Source organism: Mirounga angustirostris, unplaced genomic scaffold, assembly GCF_029215605.1.
Source record: "Mirounga angustirostris isolate CCGP_5_RB_7025 unplaced genomic scaffold, mMirAng1.0.hap1 SCAF_3, whole genome shotgun sequence".
Lineage (NCBI taxonomy): Eukaryota > Metazoa > Chordata > Mammalia > Carnivora > Phocidae > Mirounga > Mirounga angustirostris.
Window position 1 is genome coordinate 103,270,903 of NW_026991711.1, and position 17,092 is coordinate 103,287,994.

The 17,092-nt window shown below is 39.0% G+C and overlaps 1 protein-coding gene and 1 long non-coding RNA gene across 3 annotated transcripts in view; one reads left to right on the top strand and one right to left on the bottom strand.

The window, feature by feature from the left end:
- DARS1 (aspartyl-tRNA synthetase 1) overlaps window positions 1-6,228 on the bottom strand; it is a 55,978-nt gene extending 49,750 nt beyond the window's left edge. Inside the window, exons 1-3 of one of the 2 annotated variants that reach the window (XM_045868947.2) lie at window positions 6,014-6,228; window positions 3,818-3,875; window positions 237-329 (exon numbers count right to left, since the gene is read on the bottom strand). In XM_045868947.2, coding sequence (XP_045724903.1) covers window positions 237-329; window positions 3,818-3,875; window positions 6,014-6,079 — 217 coding nt within the window. In that variant the 5' untranslated portion in view covers window positions 6,080-6,228. The remainder of the gene's footprint in view (window positions 1-236; window positions 330-3,817; window positions 3,876-6,013) is intronic. The other variant, XM_064586461.1, reaches the window with a different exon arrangement.
- Window positions 6,229-6,362: 134 nt separating this feature from the next.
- LOC129045635 (uncharacterized) overlaps window positions 6,363-17,092 on the top strand; it is a 153,154-nt gene continuing 142,424 nt past the window's right edge. Inside the window, exon 1 of the long non-coding RNA XR_008505630.2 lies at window positions 6,363-6,671. This is a non-coding gene — a long non-coding RNA (uncharacterized LOC129045635). The remainder of the gene's footprint in view (window positions 6,672-17,092) is intronic.

Sequence of the window (17,092 nt, forward strand, 5' to 3'; positions counted from 1 at the left end):
AAAAAAAAAAAGTCTGGGGAGTTTAACCAACTGAGCCATCCAGGCACCCTAAGGATGTCCTGTAAGAACTAAAATTAATTAAACATGGATTAATGCTTCACAGTGATTTAAGAAAGAAAATAAATTTGTTTTGTTTTGTTTTGTTTTTAAAGATTTATTTTGGTCTGTGAGGAATTTGCAAAACAAAAAATTCAGAGTCCTTACCAAAAGGGCTATAATTATGAAATCAATCTTACCTTTAGCTCTACTTGTATGAACCCTTGCACGCACCCAAACAACTTCATCAGCTTTGTGTACTGTCAAGTCACTAACCCGAACCAAAACTCGATCTGCAGCAAATAAGTAAAACAATTTTGTAATTCAGAATTTACAAAGTCATAATTATTTTGGTTTAACAGCTAGCGTAAGTACTCGGTATTATCTTTTTTTTTTTTTTTAAGATTTTATTTATTTGACAGAGAGACACAGTGAGAGAGGGAATACAAGCAGGGGAAGTGGGAGAGGGAGAAGCAGGCTTCCCGCAGAGCAGGAAGCCCGATGTGGGGCTCGATCCCAGGACCCTGGGATCACGACCCGAGCCGAAGGCAGACGCTTAAGGACTGAGGCACCCAGGCACCCCAGTACTTGGTATTATCTTAAGTAATTTTCAATCTCTGATAACACTTTTCTTTCTATCATTCTCCATATGCAATTTGCTTCAAGTTTTATGAATTATACTAAGTACATCTCTAAAATCTATCCAATTCTTTCATCTTCATTGCCACCATCTCAAACCAAAATACCATTTAGTTTGCCTAAACTACAGCAACAGCCTCATAATTGGCATTCCCTGATCCCCTAATTCAGTCTACATTGGACTCAAAGAGATAGTTTCAAAATGCAAATCTCTTGAATACTTCAGTGACTTACAGGGCCAAATACAGCCTGTCTTCACCTGCCTTTGCCTAAAGGGACATGGTATTTTCCCTTGCCTGCCATAGTATATAAGTGAACTGCACAGGGTTGGATTTTCTGCCAGGCCTGGATAGTCATGGTACCAGGACACAAAGAATGATCCAGGGAAGGCATGTTCCTCAAAATGAACTAATCAAAGTCCTTCTGTGGGACTTACTAGAGAGACATGGGAATGAAGCTCTATTCCCTGGGGTTCCTGAGCTGAGATGGTGTAGGCCTGGGCTGTAGCCACTACTTTTCCCAGTACTTGAGATGGCAGGATGAGAGAATAAGGCCAATAACCTAAAGGAAGTAGAGCCAAAAAGTGAAGACAGAAAGTATAGATGCTGCTTGAGCCTCAAGACTCAATTATGCTGTATGCTATCTCATACTTTGTTTCCTATAGTTATGTGAGCCAATAAATTCCCTTTTTGGCTGTAAGTGAGCCCCCCAATGATAATAACAAAATACTATATTTATCCAGAAATCCCCAAATAGGAAAACTGTGACAAAACAACTATTATGTCAAGATAGTGACATAGGCAGTCATGATCCAGAAATCATTTTATTATTTTATATGCAATAATTTGAATATCAAAGAAAAATGTAAGTATTAAAAACATAGTAACAGACATGACATCATAACATCAAGAGTAATAAAAGATCTCTATTCTCAAGAGTTACATTGCCTAATTGTAACCAAATCTGTCAATATCACATGCAGCAAAACCTAGTTACTACATTACTAAAAATACTTTTGGGAGGATATTATAATGAAATCAAATTATAAATCTATTTTACCTACTTTGCTAAATGCATTTGTAACTTGTCTCTTGAAGCAAGAAGATGAAGCTTAGAGAGAATTTGATTTACAGAACACCATGGTTCTCATTGCCAGAAACAAAGAGAAAGAATGAGGAATTTTTAAGCCATTTTGCAGAACATTGCCAACAGACCTTATAAATTAAGCCAATTTCCAAATCTGCTGTGTAAACTCAGGCAAAAGAAAGTGTGAAAGAGAAAAGACAGACAAAGCGGCATAAAATTTTAAAAGACAAATCTGAAAATGCCAATACTGAAAAAGGAAATGACTTATTAACTAGTCAGTCAAAACTCAAAACCAAATGAAACAGAGTAACATAAATCTAAACGAATGAGCTTATAAGTGGCATGTTTAGAGTAATTTTAAGAGTACTTTTTAAAAAAAGATTTTATTTATTCATTTGAGTGAAAGAGATCACAAAGGGAGAGGCTGAGCAGAGAGCCTGATGCAGTATGGGGCTTGGGACTTGATCCCAGGACCTAGAGATCATGACCTGAGCCCAAGGCAGATGCTTAACCAACTGAGCCACCCAGGTGCCCCTTGATACTACTTTTGAAAACAAAGAGTATCATTTCTTTTTTTGTGTAGCATTAGAACTAATTAGCACAGGGGTTCTCAACCTTCAACACATCCACAAATACTTGAGACATTGTCACACTCTCATCAGTATGACTGGCTGAGACAATGATCATGGGCAGCAGGATTTCAGTTTGAAAATCTACTGCCTCTTCCACACTTTTAAGTCACTAGCATTAGAACAAAGATATCTGGAGACATGGAAGCACATGCGAAGGAAACTTCGTGTTGAACCAAGTATTAGGATTTTAGCAGAGATAAACCAAAGGTAGAATTTTCCTGTTATATTACTGTTACCAGGTGACATACATAGTTTATCCCCCCCTACCCCGTGAGAAGAAATTATAAGTGGAAGACAGTAGTCTGGCTTTGCTAACCAAATGGGAACAGTATAGCAATAGGTGATTGGAGCTCACGTAAAAGACTGAAACTCCAGTGAGCTTCTTTGTTATAGTTCAAGGAAGTCCAATTCAGGAAGATACTGAAAAAAAAGTCTCAAATCACCCCTCCCGCTTGTCCTGGCAGGGGAATGTCATCTTCTATACTATATTGTTTGTATTCCATTTTATACTAAATTATTTTACTCCAGCATCTTTGCTTTTGGAAATAGTTTATTTTTAGCAAACCATTTGTCTTATATCGTACATTTTTCCAAGAAAGTTGAGAAGTAAAAGTGACTTTGTGACAGTGCAATAAATCAAATCCCAAAGTACAATTAAAACTGACCTGGAGGTTATTTCCAAAGCATAAAATTCATAGGCAGGCTTCTGAATCAGAAGTACATAAAAAGAGGAAAGAAAGAAAGAGAGAGAGAGAAACAGAGAAAGAAAAAAAGGGAAAGAAAGAAAGAGAGAAAGAAAGTAAGAGAGAGAGAAAGAAGTACCTAGTACTTCCAATGGGCCAGAACTTAAAGTTCTGCAGTTGTACCAAAGTTTGAATGATCTGGGGTGTCTACCAAAAGAAAAGTGATTGTTAAATAGTTGACAGTAAGATAAATCTGATATTACACACATACAAATATATAAAAATACAAACAAAAGGAAGAAATAGAAATAAAAAACCTACAGGTCTGAGTGAAACAGCATGTGACAAGTCAATTTAAAAGAAATATAATAAAGTCAAGGGGGAAAAGGAAAGGAGGTGGCTTCATAAAACATGCAAAAAGGTTGCATATAATGAAGGCAGTTAATATTAACCATTCTTTTTTATCTCCTAGGCTAGAGCTAAATCTTAGTTAAATCTTGTACCTTACCTTTTTAATATAATTTACCATTTAAAGTTAACTCTTTAATGTATTTTTCTTCCCTTTCTAGAGTAGTAACCCTAGACTGACAATGATTATGCAGGGTTATGGCACCTGCTTGGGTTATTCATTTAACCTTTTCAGAGTTATGCCAAATTTACTTAACTTCATGAAGAGCTTTCCTGGAATTAGAAAGACCAAGAAAAAAAAAAAAAAGGCTTTATTATCATAAAGCTACTAACCTGGTTTTTCTTGTGATTGTATCATTGAAGATACTCCATATCTTTCTTTAGCATAATCCTACAAAAAAATGGTTTTGGATTATGATTTTTTATTTAGACACAAATAGCACAGTATACACATACATACAAATAACAGAATATAAAAATGAATTTATTTTGGGGCGCCTGGGTGGCTCAGATGGTTAAGCATCTGCCTTCGGCTCAGGTCATGATCTCAGGGCCCTGGGATCAAGCCCCGCATCGGGCTCCCTGCTTGGCAGGGAGCCTTCTTCTCCCTCTACCTCTACTGTTCCCCCTGCTTGTGCTCTCTCGCTCTGTCAAATAAATAAATAAAATCTTAAAAAAAAAAAAATTTATTTTAACTTTCAGTACCATTTTATTAATTTAGAGAGCCAGTAGCTTCGAAGTGTGGAAATCTGCCATATCATTTACCTATATACAGAAAAAGTTTCTTTTGTTTTGAAGATCACCTGTCCTGGATGGATATACCATATACAACAGCACTCAAAGATAAAATTTTCACACATATACAACACATCTTTTAACTACCTTCTTCAAAAAGAACATTAAATGACTTCAAAGCAGGGATATAAATTTCCTCTGTGAAGGGAGTAGGATGTAGTACCACAGTTTTATTAACTTCCTATTACAGGAAGAGATGTTCAAGGAGAACCAACATTTTTGGGTAGGCTTTCTGAGCACCAGATGTCCTCAGGTTTTAGAAATCCGAGATGTTGGATATAAGCTACTACAACTTTGTAAAAATATCCACCAGCTTCCTGTTTCTAAAACTACCTTCAGCATATAGGATTGCAAGGGGTTGGAAATAGACAACATCTAACTTCTTGTTACATTTTAAAGTCAGGAGCAGGAAACAGGAGATCTATGGTACAGACTATTAACAACATACTTACAGAATAGCTAAGTGGCCTTTTATTTTAATCTCACTTTACTTCTAAAATGGTATCTTAAGATCCTTCTAGCTATAAAATGACATAATTCCATCACAATGTCTACCTTATAATCTAGATCTATACTATCTGCAAAGGAGCACAGTTTACATAATTAGATCAAGAAATAGCGAAAATAATTTCCTTAGATTTTACAGGGTACTGTAATTAGTTTCTGTCACTCCCTAGTTATCTGCTGGAATCCTCTCCTTTAGATCTGGCAGATATTGGAGTTTGTGTTTATACCAAAATACACCAGACATATTAAGGTGAATACTGAATAATCTTTTTTTCCAAATTAAAAAAAAAAAAAACACACCGAAAGACAAAGATAACCCAGCCCTAACAGATAGTCACACAACGCAGCATGAGGCCAGCATAAACAGACTACAGCGTGTGAATACAGGGTCACTTACGAGTACTATTCATGTTTCAGCAACTTCTATTCCATCTAATATTATTAAGATGACCCATTCCTTATGTAGCTTATCACAGATTCATAACTCCTCAAGTGAAAAGTTAGGAGCTGGGTAGGGATTGAGGCTCGGTTATCCTACAGCACAGTAAGTTGTAGGACGGCTTCAAACTCTCATTTCTGAAAAGCACTGAAGGACCACTGGGTATTATGAATTACCCACATGATTTTGAATCACTTCATCTCAAATGCTTGCTCTGCAAACTTCCCTACCTACCTCACTGGGTCACTAGAAGGGAGAAAGTAAATAAAAATGGCAAGCGTTCTTTGAAGCTGTCACATGGTAAATCGTCATTAAACATATCGGCAGATCTTTTTACTAAGTACCGTCATTACTTGCAAAAACATTAGGAACACGAGAGCTGAGGAAAATATCGATTACTAGTGGACATTAAAATTTTACGGGGCAAGGAGCAGGGGCGATTACATGAGGGACGTGCCTAACCCAGGGAAGCTTGTGACCCCGCCGCTCCTACTTCCGGGACAGTCGGCGCTCCATGTCCACCTCACCCCGGGACACGCTTCTGTTACGCTAGGCCTCCCAAGCGTCCCTGTGAGAAATGAGATCCGGGGTGGGTCTGGCCACGGGGCTCGCGCAAGGGCCCTGGAAGCGCAGTGAGGGCTCTGGGGATCCCGGCCCCAGGCCCGCGGCCTGCAAGCCAAGTGCCAACAGGGAGCCGGAGGCAGGGCCCCGCTCACCCTACTCCCTCCCTCAGCGCGGTGCGGCCCAGGGGGTCTATTTTCCCAGGCCCGAGGAAGGAGGACACCCACTTCCGCCGCATCCATGATCTCCCGCGGCTTCTCCTGACTCTTGCGGCTTTGGTTGGCGCTGGGCATCGGGACAATGGGACGGGGCAGCGGTTACCACCCTTCCTCGCAGGCTTCCGTAGGACAGGCAACGGGGCTGCTCTCCGCCACACAGTCTCCGCCCTCCCGGTACTCCAGCCTGCACGCGCGCTCGGACTCCCTGTGGAGGGTCCGGAAAGATCGCGAGAACTGAGATTCTTGAGCATGTAAGGCGAGCTCCTCAGTGCCGCCGTCTCTTCTTGCCCCGCCCCTACGGGCGTTTACCTGGAGTTTGAGGGAGTCCCTGGGAATGCGTTCGGAGTCTCGCGGTACTGGCTCTGAGGACCTGGGTGCCTGGGGAGTGGGCGTGCCCCGGACCTCCGTCGTTTTTCACTCTTATTCCCGCTGCGACTTTCGCTCGGTTCTCTTTTCAGTCTTATTTACCCCTGCTGGCTTTAAATGCAGACTGTTCCCTAAAACATTCACCCGAGCTCAGGCGTCGGCTTTTCCTCCCTCGGACTTTCCCGCCTTCCTACTCCGCAGCGGCATTGTAGCTGCCTGCGGTTACGGGAGACCTCTTCGCAAACTGCTCTCTGTATTGGGGTCACAGGAGTGCTGGGTTAAAAGCAGTTGGCTTGCTAAGGTAGGATTGAGTACCACTACCCAAGTGATAGGTGAGGTGTAAACATAATGGTAGAAACCCCACACAATTGCACTGATTACCTGGACCCACTGCATTATTTCAGGATGTGCATAATGTTGGTTGTTCAAGGGACAAATCACCCTGTTAGGCTTTTAAAAAATTGTGATCCATGAGCCTTTTATCGCAAGTGAAAGTAATTTGGGGGCTAGATTACTGTCTCTCCTGCTAGACTGCTTCGCACTCTGTCAAGTTTTAACTTAGTAATGTCTTAGCCAGGCACAAGTGGCACAGTTAATACTCGTTAAAGAGTGCAGAGAGATCCCAGGGCAAATAAAAGGGCTCTGGAGGCTGCCTAATTTAGGTCCTTGGATACAGTCGTGAGAAGACAGACATTCCTGCCCTTGTGTAGCTTACCTTTTTTCCGATTGTAGCTGAGAAGAGAGATGCTATGAAAGTTTCTTTGAGGGCATTCACCTCAGGGTTCCCTGAGGAAGTGATTCTTCAACTAAAATCTAAAGTAGGTGTAGGGGCCAGCCAGGTGAAGAGGGACTGAAAAAACAGAATATTCAAGACGAGGGGGTAAAGAGAGAAAGATCATGGTCAGGTTTGGAGGTAGTACGCATGAAATGCTTTTGAGACGTCCGAGGGGAGATGTCCAGCTAATCACTGGCCTTGTGGGGTCTGGAGCATAGAATAGAGGTCTGGGCTACGGATAAAGACGGGTAAGACAGGAGAGGTAGGTGGTAATTGAAGTCCTGGACTAGAAAAGAATGTTACAAGAAGAGAGTATTAACATTGATCCTCAACTACTACATAGACCTCAAGTAAGATGATGACTGAAAAATATTTGTTGGATTTAGTAATATAGAGGCCATTGGTATTCTTAGTAAACACTGTTTATGGCAAAGTGATGGGGTCAGAATTGGCTGAGAAGTGAGTGACAGTGAAGAAATGAAAGTACTGAGAAAGTGATTCTAACAAACCTTTATATGGTGCTTACATTTGCCGAGCATTATCAGTGTTTTATCTTAAATTTTTAAAAATTCTTAGATGAAACAATATTAAGTGTACGATATAGTGATTCAACTTTTATATATGTTATGAAATGCTTACCACATAAACTGCAGTTACCATCTATTACCATATAACTTTATTACAATATTATTGGTTATATTCCCTATGCTGTACTTTATATCCCCATGACTTATTTAAAAAATTTTTTTTTTTACTTTTTAAAGATTTTATTTATTTGAGAGAGAGCAAGAGAAAGAGATCAGAGGGAGAGGGAGAAGCAGACTCCCCGCTGAGCAGAGAGCCCAACTAGGGGCTAGATCCCAGGACTCTGGAATCATGACCTGAGCTGAAGGCAGACGCTTAACGGACTGAGCCACTCAGGCTCCCCCACCGCCAACAACTTATTTTATAACTGGAAGTTTGTACCTCTTAATCCCCTTTACCTGTTTTGCCCATCCCCTCACCCGCTCCCCTCTGGCAACCACCAGTTCTCTGTATTTATGATTCTACATTTTGTTCTTTTCTTTTTTAGATTCTACATATAAGTAAAATCATATATTTGTCTTCCTCCGTCTGACTTATTTCACTCAGCATAATGCCCTCTAGGTCTACCCATGTTGCCCTAGATGGCAAAATTTCATTCTTTTTATGGCTGAGAAATATTCCATTGTGTATATACCACATTGTCTTTGTCCACTCATCTATCAGTGGACACTTAGGTTGCTTCCATGTCTTGGCTATTGTAAATAATGCTGCAATGAACATAGAAGTGCATATATCTTTTTTAATTAGGGTTTTTTTTTTTTTAATTAGGGTTTTCATTTTCTTTGGGTCAATACCCAGAGTGGAATTACTGAATCATATGGTAGTACTATTTTTGATTTTTTGCGGAAACTCCGTACTGTTTTCCATAATGGTTGCACCAATTTACATTCCCACCCACAGTGCCCAAGGGTTCCTTTTTATCCACATCCTTGCTAACACTTGTTATTTCTTGTCTTTTTGATACTAGCCATTCTGACAGGTGTGAGATGATATCTTACTGTGGCTTTGATTTGCATTTTCCTGCCGATTAGTGATGTTGAGCATCTTTTCATGTATCTGTTGGTCATTTGTATGTCTTTGGAAAAATATCTGTTCAGGTCCTCTGCCTGTTTTAATCAGATCTTGGGGGGGTGTTGAGTTGTATAAATTCTTCATATGTTTTGAATAGTAATCCCTTATCAGATACATCATTTGCAAATATCTTCTTCTATTCAGTAGGCTGCCTTTTTGTTTTGTTGATGGTTTCCTTTGTGTGTTAAAGCCTTTTTTTTTTTTTTTTTTTTTGGTGTAGTCCCAATAGTTTATTTTTGCTTTTGTTTCCCTTGTCTGAGGAAAAATATCTGGAAAAATGTTGCTAAGCCTGATGTTAAAGAGATTACTGCCTCTGTTTTCTTCTAGGATTTTTATAGTTTCAGGTCCTATATTTAGGTCTTTAATCCATTTTGAGTTTATTTTTGCCTGTGGTGTAAAAAAGCAGTCCATTTTTATTCTTTTTCGAGTAGCTGTCCTGTTTGCACCATTTATTGAAGAGACTGTCTTTTCCCCATTGTATAGTCTCCTTTGTTGTAGATTAATTGACCATATAAGCTTGGGTTTATTCCTGGGATCTCTGTTCTGTTTCATTGATATATGTGTCTGTTTTTGTGCCACTGCCATACTCTCTGATTACTATAGTTTTGTACTATAGTTTGAAATCTAGGAATGTGATACCTCCAGCTTTGCTTTTCTCAAAATTCCTTTGGCTATTTGGCATATTTTTTGGTACTATACAAATTTTAGGATTATTCATTCTAGTGATGTGAAAAGTGCTATTGGTATATTGATAGGAATTGCACTGAATCTGTAGATTGTTTTGGGTAGTATAGACATTTTAATAATATCAATTTTTTTTTTTTTAAAGATTTTATTTATTTGACAGAGAGAGACACAGTGAGAGAGGGAACACAAGCAGGGGGAGTGGGAGAGGGAGAAGCAGGCTTCCCATGGAGCATGGAGCCCAATGTGGGGCTCCATCCCAGGACCCTGGGATCATGACCTGAGCTGAAGGGAGACGCTTAACGACTGAGCCACCCAGGCGCCCCAACAATATCAATTCTTCTAATCTGTGAGCATCTTTCCATTTATTTATGTTATCTTCAATTTCTTTTATCAATGTTTTATAGTTTTCAGAGTACAGGTCTTTCACCTCCTTGGTTACATTTATTTCTAGATATTTTATTCTTTTTGATGTAATTATAAATGGGATTGTTTTCTTTTTTCCTTTTTAAAGATTTTATTTATTTATTTGAGAGAGAGAGAATGAGAGACAGCACGAGAGGGAAGAGGCTCAGAGGGAGAAGCAGACCCCCCGCCGAGCAGGGAGCCCGATGTGGGACTCGATCCTGGGACTCCAGGATCATGACCTGAGCTGAAGGCAGTCACTTAACCAATTGAGCCACCCAGGCGCCCAAATGGGACTGTTTTCTTAATTTCTCTTTCTTTTTTTTTTTTTTAAAGATTTTATTTATTTGACACAGAGAGAGAGACAGCAAGAGCAGGAACACAAGTGGGAGAGGGAGAAGCAGGCTTCCCACGGAGCAGGGAGCCTGACACGGGCCTTGATCCCAGGACCCTGGGATCATGACCTGAACCGAAGGCAGACGTTTAATGACTGAGCCACCCAGGCGCCCCTTAATTTCTCTTTCTGCTAGTTTGTTATTGGTGTATACAAATGCAATATATTTCTATATATTAATTTTGTATCTTGCAACTTTACTGATTCCCTTTATCAGTTTTAATAGTTCTTTGGTGGAGTCTTTAAGGTTTTCTCATATAGTATCATGTCATCTGCAAATAGTGAAAATTTTACTTCTTTCTTGCCAATTTAGATGCCTTTTATTTCTTTTTGTTGTGTGATTGCTGTGGGTAGGACTTCCAGTTGAATAAAAGTGGTGGCAGGGGGCATCCTTGTCTTGTTTCTGATCTTAGAGGAAAAGCATTTAGCTTTTCACTATTGAGTATGATGTTAGCTGTGGATTTGTCATAAATGACCTTCCCTCTATACCCACTTTGCTGAAAGTTTTTATCATGAATGGATGTTGAATTTTGGTCAAATGCCTTTTCTGTATCTATTGAGATGATCGTATGGTTTTTATCCTTCATTTTGTTGATGTGATATATCACATTGATTGATTTGTGGATGTTGAACCATCCCTTGCATCCCTAGAATAAATCCTACTTGATCATGGTTTATAATCCTTTTAATGTATTGTTGAATTAGATTTGCTAATATTTGTTGAAGATTTTTGCATTTATGTTCATCAGGGATATTGGCCTATAACTTTCTTTTTTTGTGGTATCTTTGTTTGGTTTTGGTGTCAGGTAATGTTGGCCTCATAGGATGAATTTGGAAGTATTCTTTCCTCTTCTATATTTTGGAATAGCTTGAGAAGGATAGGAATTAACTTTTAAAATATTTGGTAGAATTCACTTGTTAAGCCATCTGGTCCTGGACTTCTCTTTGTTGGGAGTTTTTGTATTGATTCAATTTCATTACTAGTAATCAGTCTGTTCAGATATTTTATTTCTTCATAATTCAGTCTTGGTAGATTGTGTGTTTCTAGGAATTTATCTATTTCTTTTTTGTTGTCCATTTTGTTGGCATAATTTTCTAGTCTCTTATAATTGTATTTCTGTGGTCTCAGTTGTAAGTTGTCTTTCATCTGATTTCTTTCATTTATTTGAGTTCTCTCTTTTATTTCTTGAGAGTATGGCTACAGGTTTATCAATTTTGTTTATCTTTTCAGAGAACACTTCTTAGTTTCATTCATCTTTTATATTGTTTTTTGTTCATTTTGTTTATTTCTACTCTCATCTTTATTATTTAATTTCTTCTACTAACTTTGGGCTTTGATTATTCTCTTTTCTAGCTCCTTTAGTTGTAAGGTTAGATTGTTTATTTGAGATTTTTCTTGGTTCTTGAGGTGGGCCTGAATTACTATAATCTTTCTTCTTAGAATTGCTTACTGTATCCCAAGGATTTTGGACCATTTTGTTTCCATTTTCATTTGTCTCAAAGTATTTTTTAATTTTCTCTTCGATTTCTTTGTTGACCCATGGTTGTTCAGTAGTTTGTTGTTTATTTTCCATGTTTGTGGGTTTTATTCTAACTTTTTTCTTGTAACTGATTTCTAGTTTTGTACCATTGTGGTTGGAAAGGATGTTTGATATGATTGTAGTCTTCTTAAATTGACTGAGACTTGTTTTTTGGCCTAATATGTGATCTGTCCTGGAGAATGTTCCATGTGCATTTAAAAAGAATGTGTCTTTTGCTGTTTTGGGATGAAATGTTCTCTATATATCTGTTAAGTCCATCTGGTCAAATGTGTCATTTAAAACCACTGTTTCCTTGTTGATTTTCTGTTTGGATAATCTATTCACTGGTGTAAGTGGGGTATTAAAGTCTCTTACTATTATTGTATTGCTTGTCAATTTCTCCCTTTAAGTCTTTCAACATTTGCTTTACATATTTAGGTGCTCCTTTGTAGGTGCATAAATATTCACAAATGTTATATCCTCTTGTTGGATTGATCCCTTTATTATGTGATGCCCTTCTTTGTTACTTGTTATAGTCTTTGTTTTAAAGTCTATTTTGTCTGGGGTGCCTGGGTGGCTCGGTTGGTTAATCATCTGCCTTCGGCTCAGGTCATGATTCCAGGGTCCTGGGATTGAGCCCCGCATCGGGCTCTCTGCTTGTCGGGGAGCCTTCTTCTCCCTCTCCCCCTGCCTGCTGCTCCCCCTGCTTCTGCTCTCTCTCTCTGTCAAATAAATAAATAAAATCTTTAAAAAATAGTAAAGTGTATTTTATCTGATATAAGTATTGCTACACCAGTTTTTTCTTCACTTCCATTTGAATGGAATATCTTTTTCCATCCCTTCATTTTTGGTCTGTATGTGACTTGAGATCTGAAATGAGTCTCTTGTAGGTCTTGTTCTTTACCTATTTAGTCACCCTTTGTGTTTTGATTGGAGTATTTAGTCCATTTACCTTTAAAGTTATCATTGTTAGGTGTGTACTTATTGTCATTTTGTTAAATGTCTGGTTGTTTTTGTAGTTCTTCTCTATTCCTTTTTTCTTATCTTGCTCTCTTCCCTGCTGAATTAATGAATTTTTTTAGTGTTATGCTTGGATTACTTTCTCTTTATTTTTTGTGTACCTGTTATAGAATTTTGGTTTGTGGTTACCACGTGGTTCATGTATAACACCCTATGTACATAGCAGTCTATTTTAAGTTGATGGTCGCTTAAGTTCAAACACATTCTAAAGGCACTACATTTTTACACCCCCTTCCACATTTTATGTTTTTGATGTTATATTTTATGTCTTTTCATTTTGTGTATCCCTTAACTAATTACTGTAAATGTAGTTGATTTTTACTACTTTTATCTTTTTAACCTTCATAATAGCTATGTAAATGATTGATCTATTACCTTTACTATATGTTTGCTTTACCAGTGAAATTTTTCTTTCATAATTTTTTTTACTTTTGGTTATGATTTTTTCTTTTCCACATAAATAAGTCCCTTTAATATTTCTTATAAGTCTGGTTTAGTGGTGATAAACCTCTTTGGAAATTTTTTGTTTCTCCTTCAATTCTGAATGATAACTTTATCAGGTAGAGTATTCTTGGTTGTTGGTTTTTTCCTTTCAGCACTTAGAACGTATCATGCCACTCTCTTCTGGCCTGCAAAATTTCTCCTGAAAAATCAGCTGATAGCTTTATAGGGTTTCCTCTTATAGGTAACTAGTTGCTTCTCTCTTGCTGCTTTTAAGGTTCTGTCTTTATCTTTAATATTTAACATTTTAGTTTTTATGTGTCTTGGTGTGGCCTCTTTGGGTTCATCTTGTCTGGGGCTTTCTGTGCTTCCTGGATCTGGATGTCTGTTTTTTTCCCCAGGTTAGGGAAGTTTTCAGCTATTATTTCTTCAAATAAATTTTCTGTCCCTTTCTCTCTCTGTTCTCTCTACGGGACCCCTATAATGTGAATGTTAGTATGCTTGATGTTTTTCCAGAGGTCCCTTAAAATTCTTCATTTTTAAAAATTCTTTTTGCTGTTCAGCTTGGGTGATTTTCATTACCCATCTTCCAGATTCCTGATCTGTTCTTCTGAATCTTCTAATCTGCTGTTGATTCCCTCTAGTGTATTTTTCATTTCAGTTATTGTATTTTTTAGATCTGATTGGTTCTTTTTTATATCTTTGTTAAAGTTTTCATTGAATTCATCCACTGTTCTCCCAACTTCGTTGAGCATCCTTATGGACCATTACTTTGATCTCTTTATTAGGTTGATTGCTTATCTCTGTTTCATTTAGTTCTTCTTTTTTTTTTTTAGTTTTATTTTAAGTAATCTCTACACACCCCATGTGGGGCTCAAACTCATGACCCTGAGATCAAGAGTCACATGCTCTTCTGACTGAGCCAGCCAGGTGCCCCTCTTTAGTTCTCTTTCTGAGGTTTTTGTCTTGTTCTTTCATTTGGCATGTTGTTTCTGGGTGTTAGGAAGGTCAGCTACGTCTCCATGTCTTGAAAGTAGTGGCCAAATAAGAAGGTGTCTTATGGGGCCCAGAAGCACAATCCACCCTGGTTACCAGAACCAGGCACTCCAAGGATATTCCCTGTGTGGGCTGTGTGTACCCTCCTATTGTAACTGGGCTATAACTATTGTAGATGTGCTGGTGGATGGGGCTGGCCTTCCTCCTTTCCCCTGGTGGAAATCATTTTGGAGGAGCACTGGTCCTGGTCAAGGCTGTCTGTTGGGTGTGGTAGGATGGTAGTCACTTTGGGGAAGTGGTACCTGCTGGAATATGTGGGTTGGGTGGGGCAGGTCTGCAGGGGAACATCAGGGTAGGTTGAGTGGTCCTGGCAAGGTGGGGGAGAGTGTCAGAACTGGCACCCACCACTGTTGGGCCAGCTAAGATAAAGGAGGGGAAGAGAAATGGTGCCCACCAGCACTTCTGTTCCTGGGTAAAGTTCTTACAGATCCCTGCTTCTCTACACATGTCCTAAAAGTATTTTTGGGTTTGCTTCCTGACCAGACTGCATCTCTCTCCCTCCTACCCTCTGGATGTGGCTTTTTCTTTATATTTTCAGCTGTGGAAGAGCTGTTATGTTAGTCTTCAGGTCATTTTCAGAAAGTTGCTCTATATTTAGTTGTAACCTTTGTGTGTCCATGGGAGGAGGTGAGCTCACTACTTCCTACTTGGCCATTTTCCCCTTGCCTCTGTAACTCACTTAATTGTTATACCAATATTATCAGAGAGATAATATTACAATCTTTTTCCATACAGGGAAATTGAGGCAAAAAGATGTGAATTAACTTGCCTATGGTTACAGAGCCATTAAAAGATATATTTGAATTCAGGGAGTGTGGTTCCAGAATCCGTGTTCTTAACCTCTTACATTGGTTAAGAACACTGCCTTTCTGAAGGAGAGGATGCTAGGATAGCTATAGATGTTTGGTTTCAGGAAAAGGAAAGAACTCCCATTTGATGAGTTCTGTTTTCTCTAAGAAGAGGCTAAGGCATGAATGGTGGGTGTGGCTGTAGGGGAGGGAGAAAAGAGAGATTGGTGATTTGAGGAGAACAGGAAAGATTAAATAGTCCTGGAAGTTATTTAGTATTTGGTATTATTTCTGGGGATTGTAAGGACTCGTTTGGTAGGGAATCATGAATTTCATGGAAGTGAGCCTCCTCCAGACCATGGCTGGTTGGTGCTTTTATTCCCTCAGTTAATTGTAGTCCTAATATATGAACTGATGGTCAGAAATCTGAATATACATTATTGTCCTTTTGCTAAAGTACAGATCTTATTTTTTAATCTTTCCATTGCTTATGAAGCCTCTACATGTACTTCTTCCTTGCTTTGATCTCCTTGTCTCAATAGATTAATCTTATTTAGGACATAGCCCTGGGGGGAAGACTGTAAATATAAACTCTTGCTTCTGGCTTTCTTAATAGTGATGGAAAAGAAGAATTTGCCAGATCAGTGACCATATACAATGTGCCTGAGGTCTTGTGAATGTACTCTAGTAAAGATAGCACAGCTGTAACTACTTGCTTGAATTTGCAGTAGTCTACCATCAGTTTCCTGTATCTGTCTGCTTTTTGCAGGAGCCAATTGGTGAAAACAGAAATATGATGGGGATGGTCAACTATGAGGTCTCTAAGGGTTACACTAATCTCTGCCATTTTCCCTAGAGATATGATAATGTTTATGATTTACTCTCATAGTTGAGGACTGGGGAACCAACCTTGCAGGTATCCAAATAAGCCATATAGGCAAGGGCTGACTTGAACTGTAGCTAATCTGAGCCTTGGAAAAATGCCATGTGATCATCCTAGAACAGAAGGGGCTGCAAGGCCATCTCCTACTTGCTTCCCTATCTCCCCTAGGATGCTGTCTAATGAGGTATGGGACTCTGTCATGCCCTTCCCACCAGTGGAGCTACACAATGTGAACTTCATCAGTGGAGTCTAGAAGTGACTCCACAGCAACATGATGTCTATAACTCATATTGCAGTCATCTGGTCCCTTTTGTTTCAATGTCATCCTTTTTGGTGTATAGGACAAGGATCATGGGGAGCTGGCATCTTTAGCTTATTCTTCTTTTCACTATTTAATAACAAACTGTCAAAATTTAAAAGTGGCTTTTTATATCTTTACCAATCAAATCAGTCAGGGCTTGACCTTGGCCTTGCTTGTCTTGTGTGTTCCTATCTTGACAGGAACCAATGTGGGGTTCTACCAATTACCAAATGTGTCCATTCCAAACTATACATTATACATTTAGGGATCAGTAAAATGACTATGGGTAGGCCCCCATAGACCCATTCTAGGTGTTGCTGTTAAGAGGTTTGAAGCACCGGGCGCCTGGGTGGCTCAGTTGGTTAAGCGACTGCCTTCGGCTCAGGTCATGATCCCGGAGTCCTAGGATCAAGTCCCGCATCGGGCTCCCGGCTCAGCGGGGAGCCTGCTTCTCCCTCTGACCCTATCCCCTCTCATGCTGTTTCTCTCTCTCTCTCTCAAATAAATAAATAAAAAATTAAAAAAAAAAGGATTACGTTTAAAAAAAAAAAAGAGGTTTGAAGCACCATTGTGATTCCTAATCCTTTGTATGTGATTCTTTTTTCCCTGGGAAAAAGAAGTTTGCAGTAGAAGTTTGCTAGTAGGTTACCACTCATCCTTCTCTTTGTTCCTAATGCTCTGGAATTTCACAAAGTGTGTCATCCTGTAGGTCTAAATTTACCCTTGTGCTGGACACTCAGCAGGCCTTTCAATCTGGAAACTCATGTAACTTAGTGCTGGGGCATTTTCTTGAAAACTT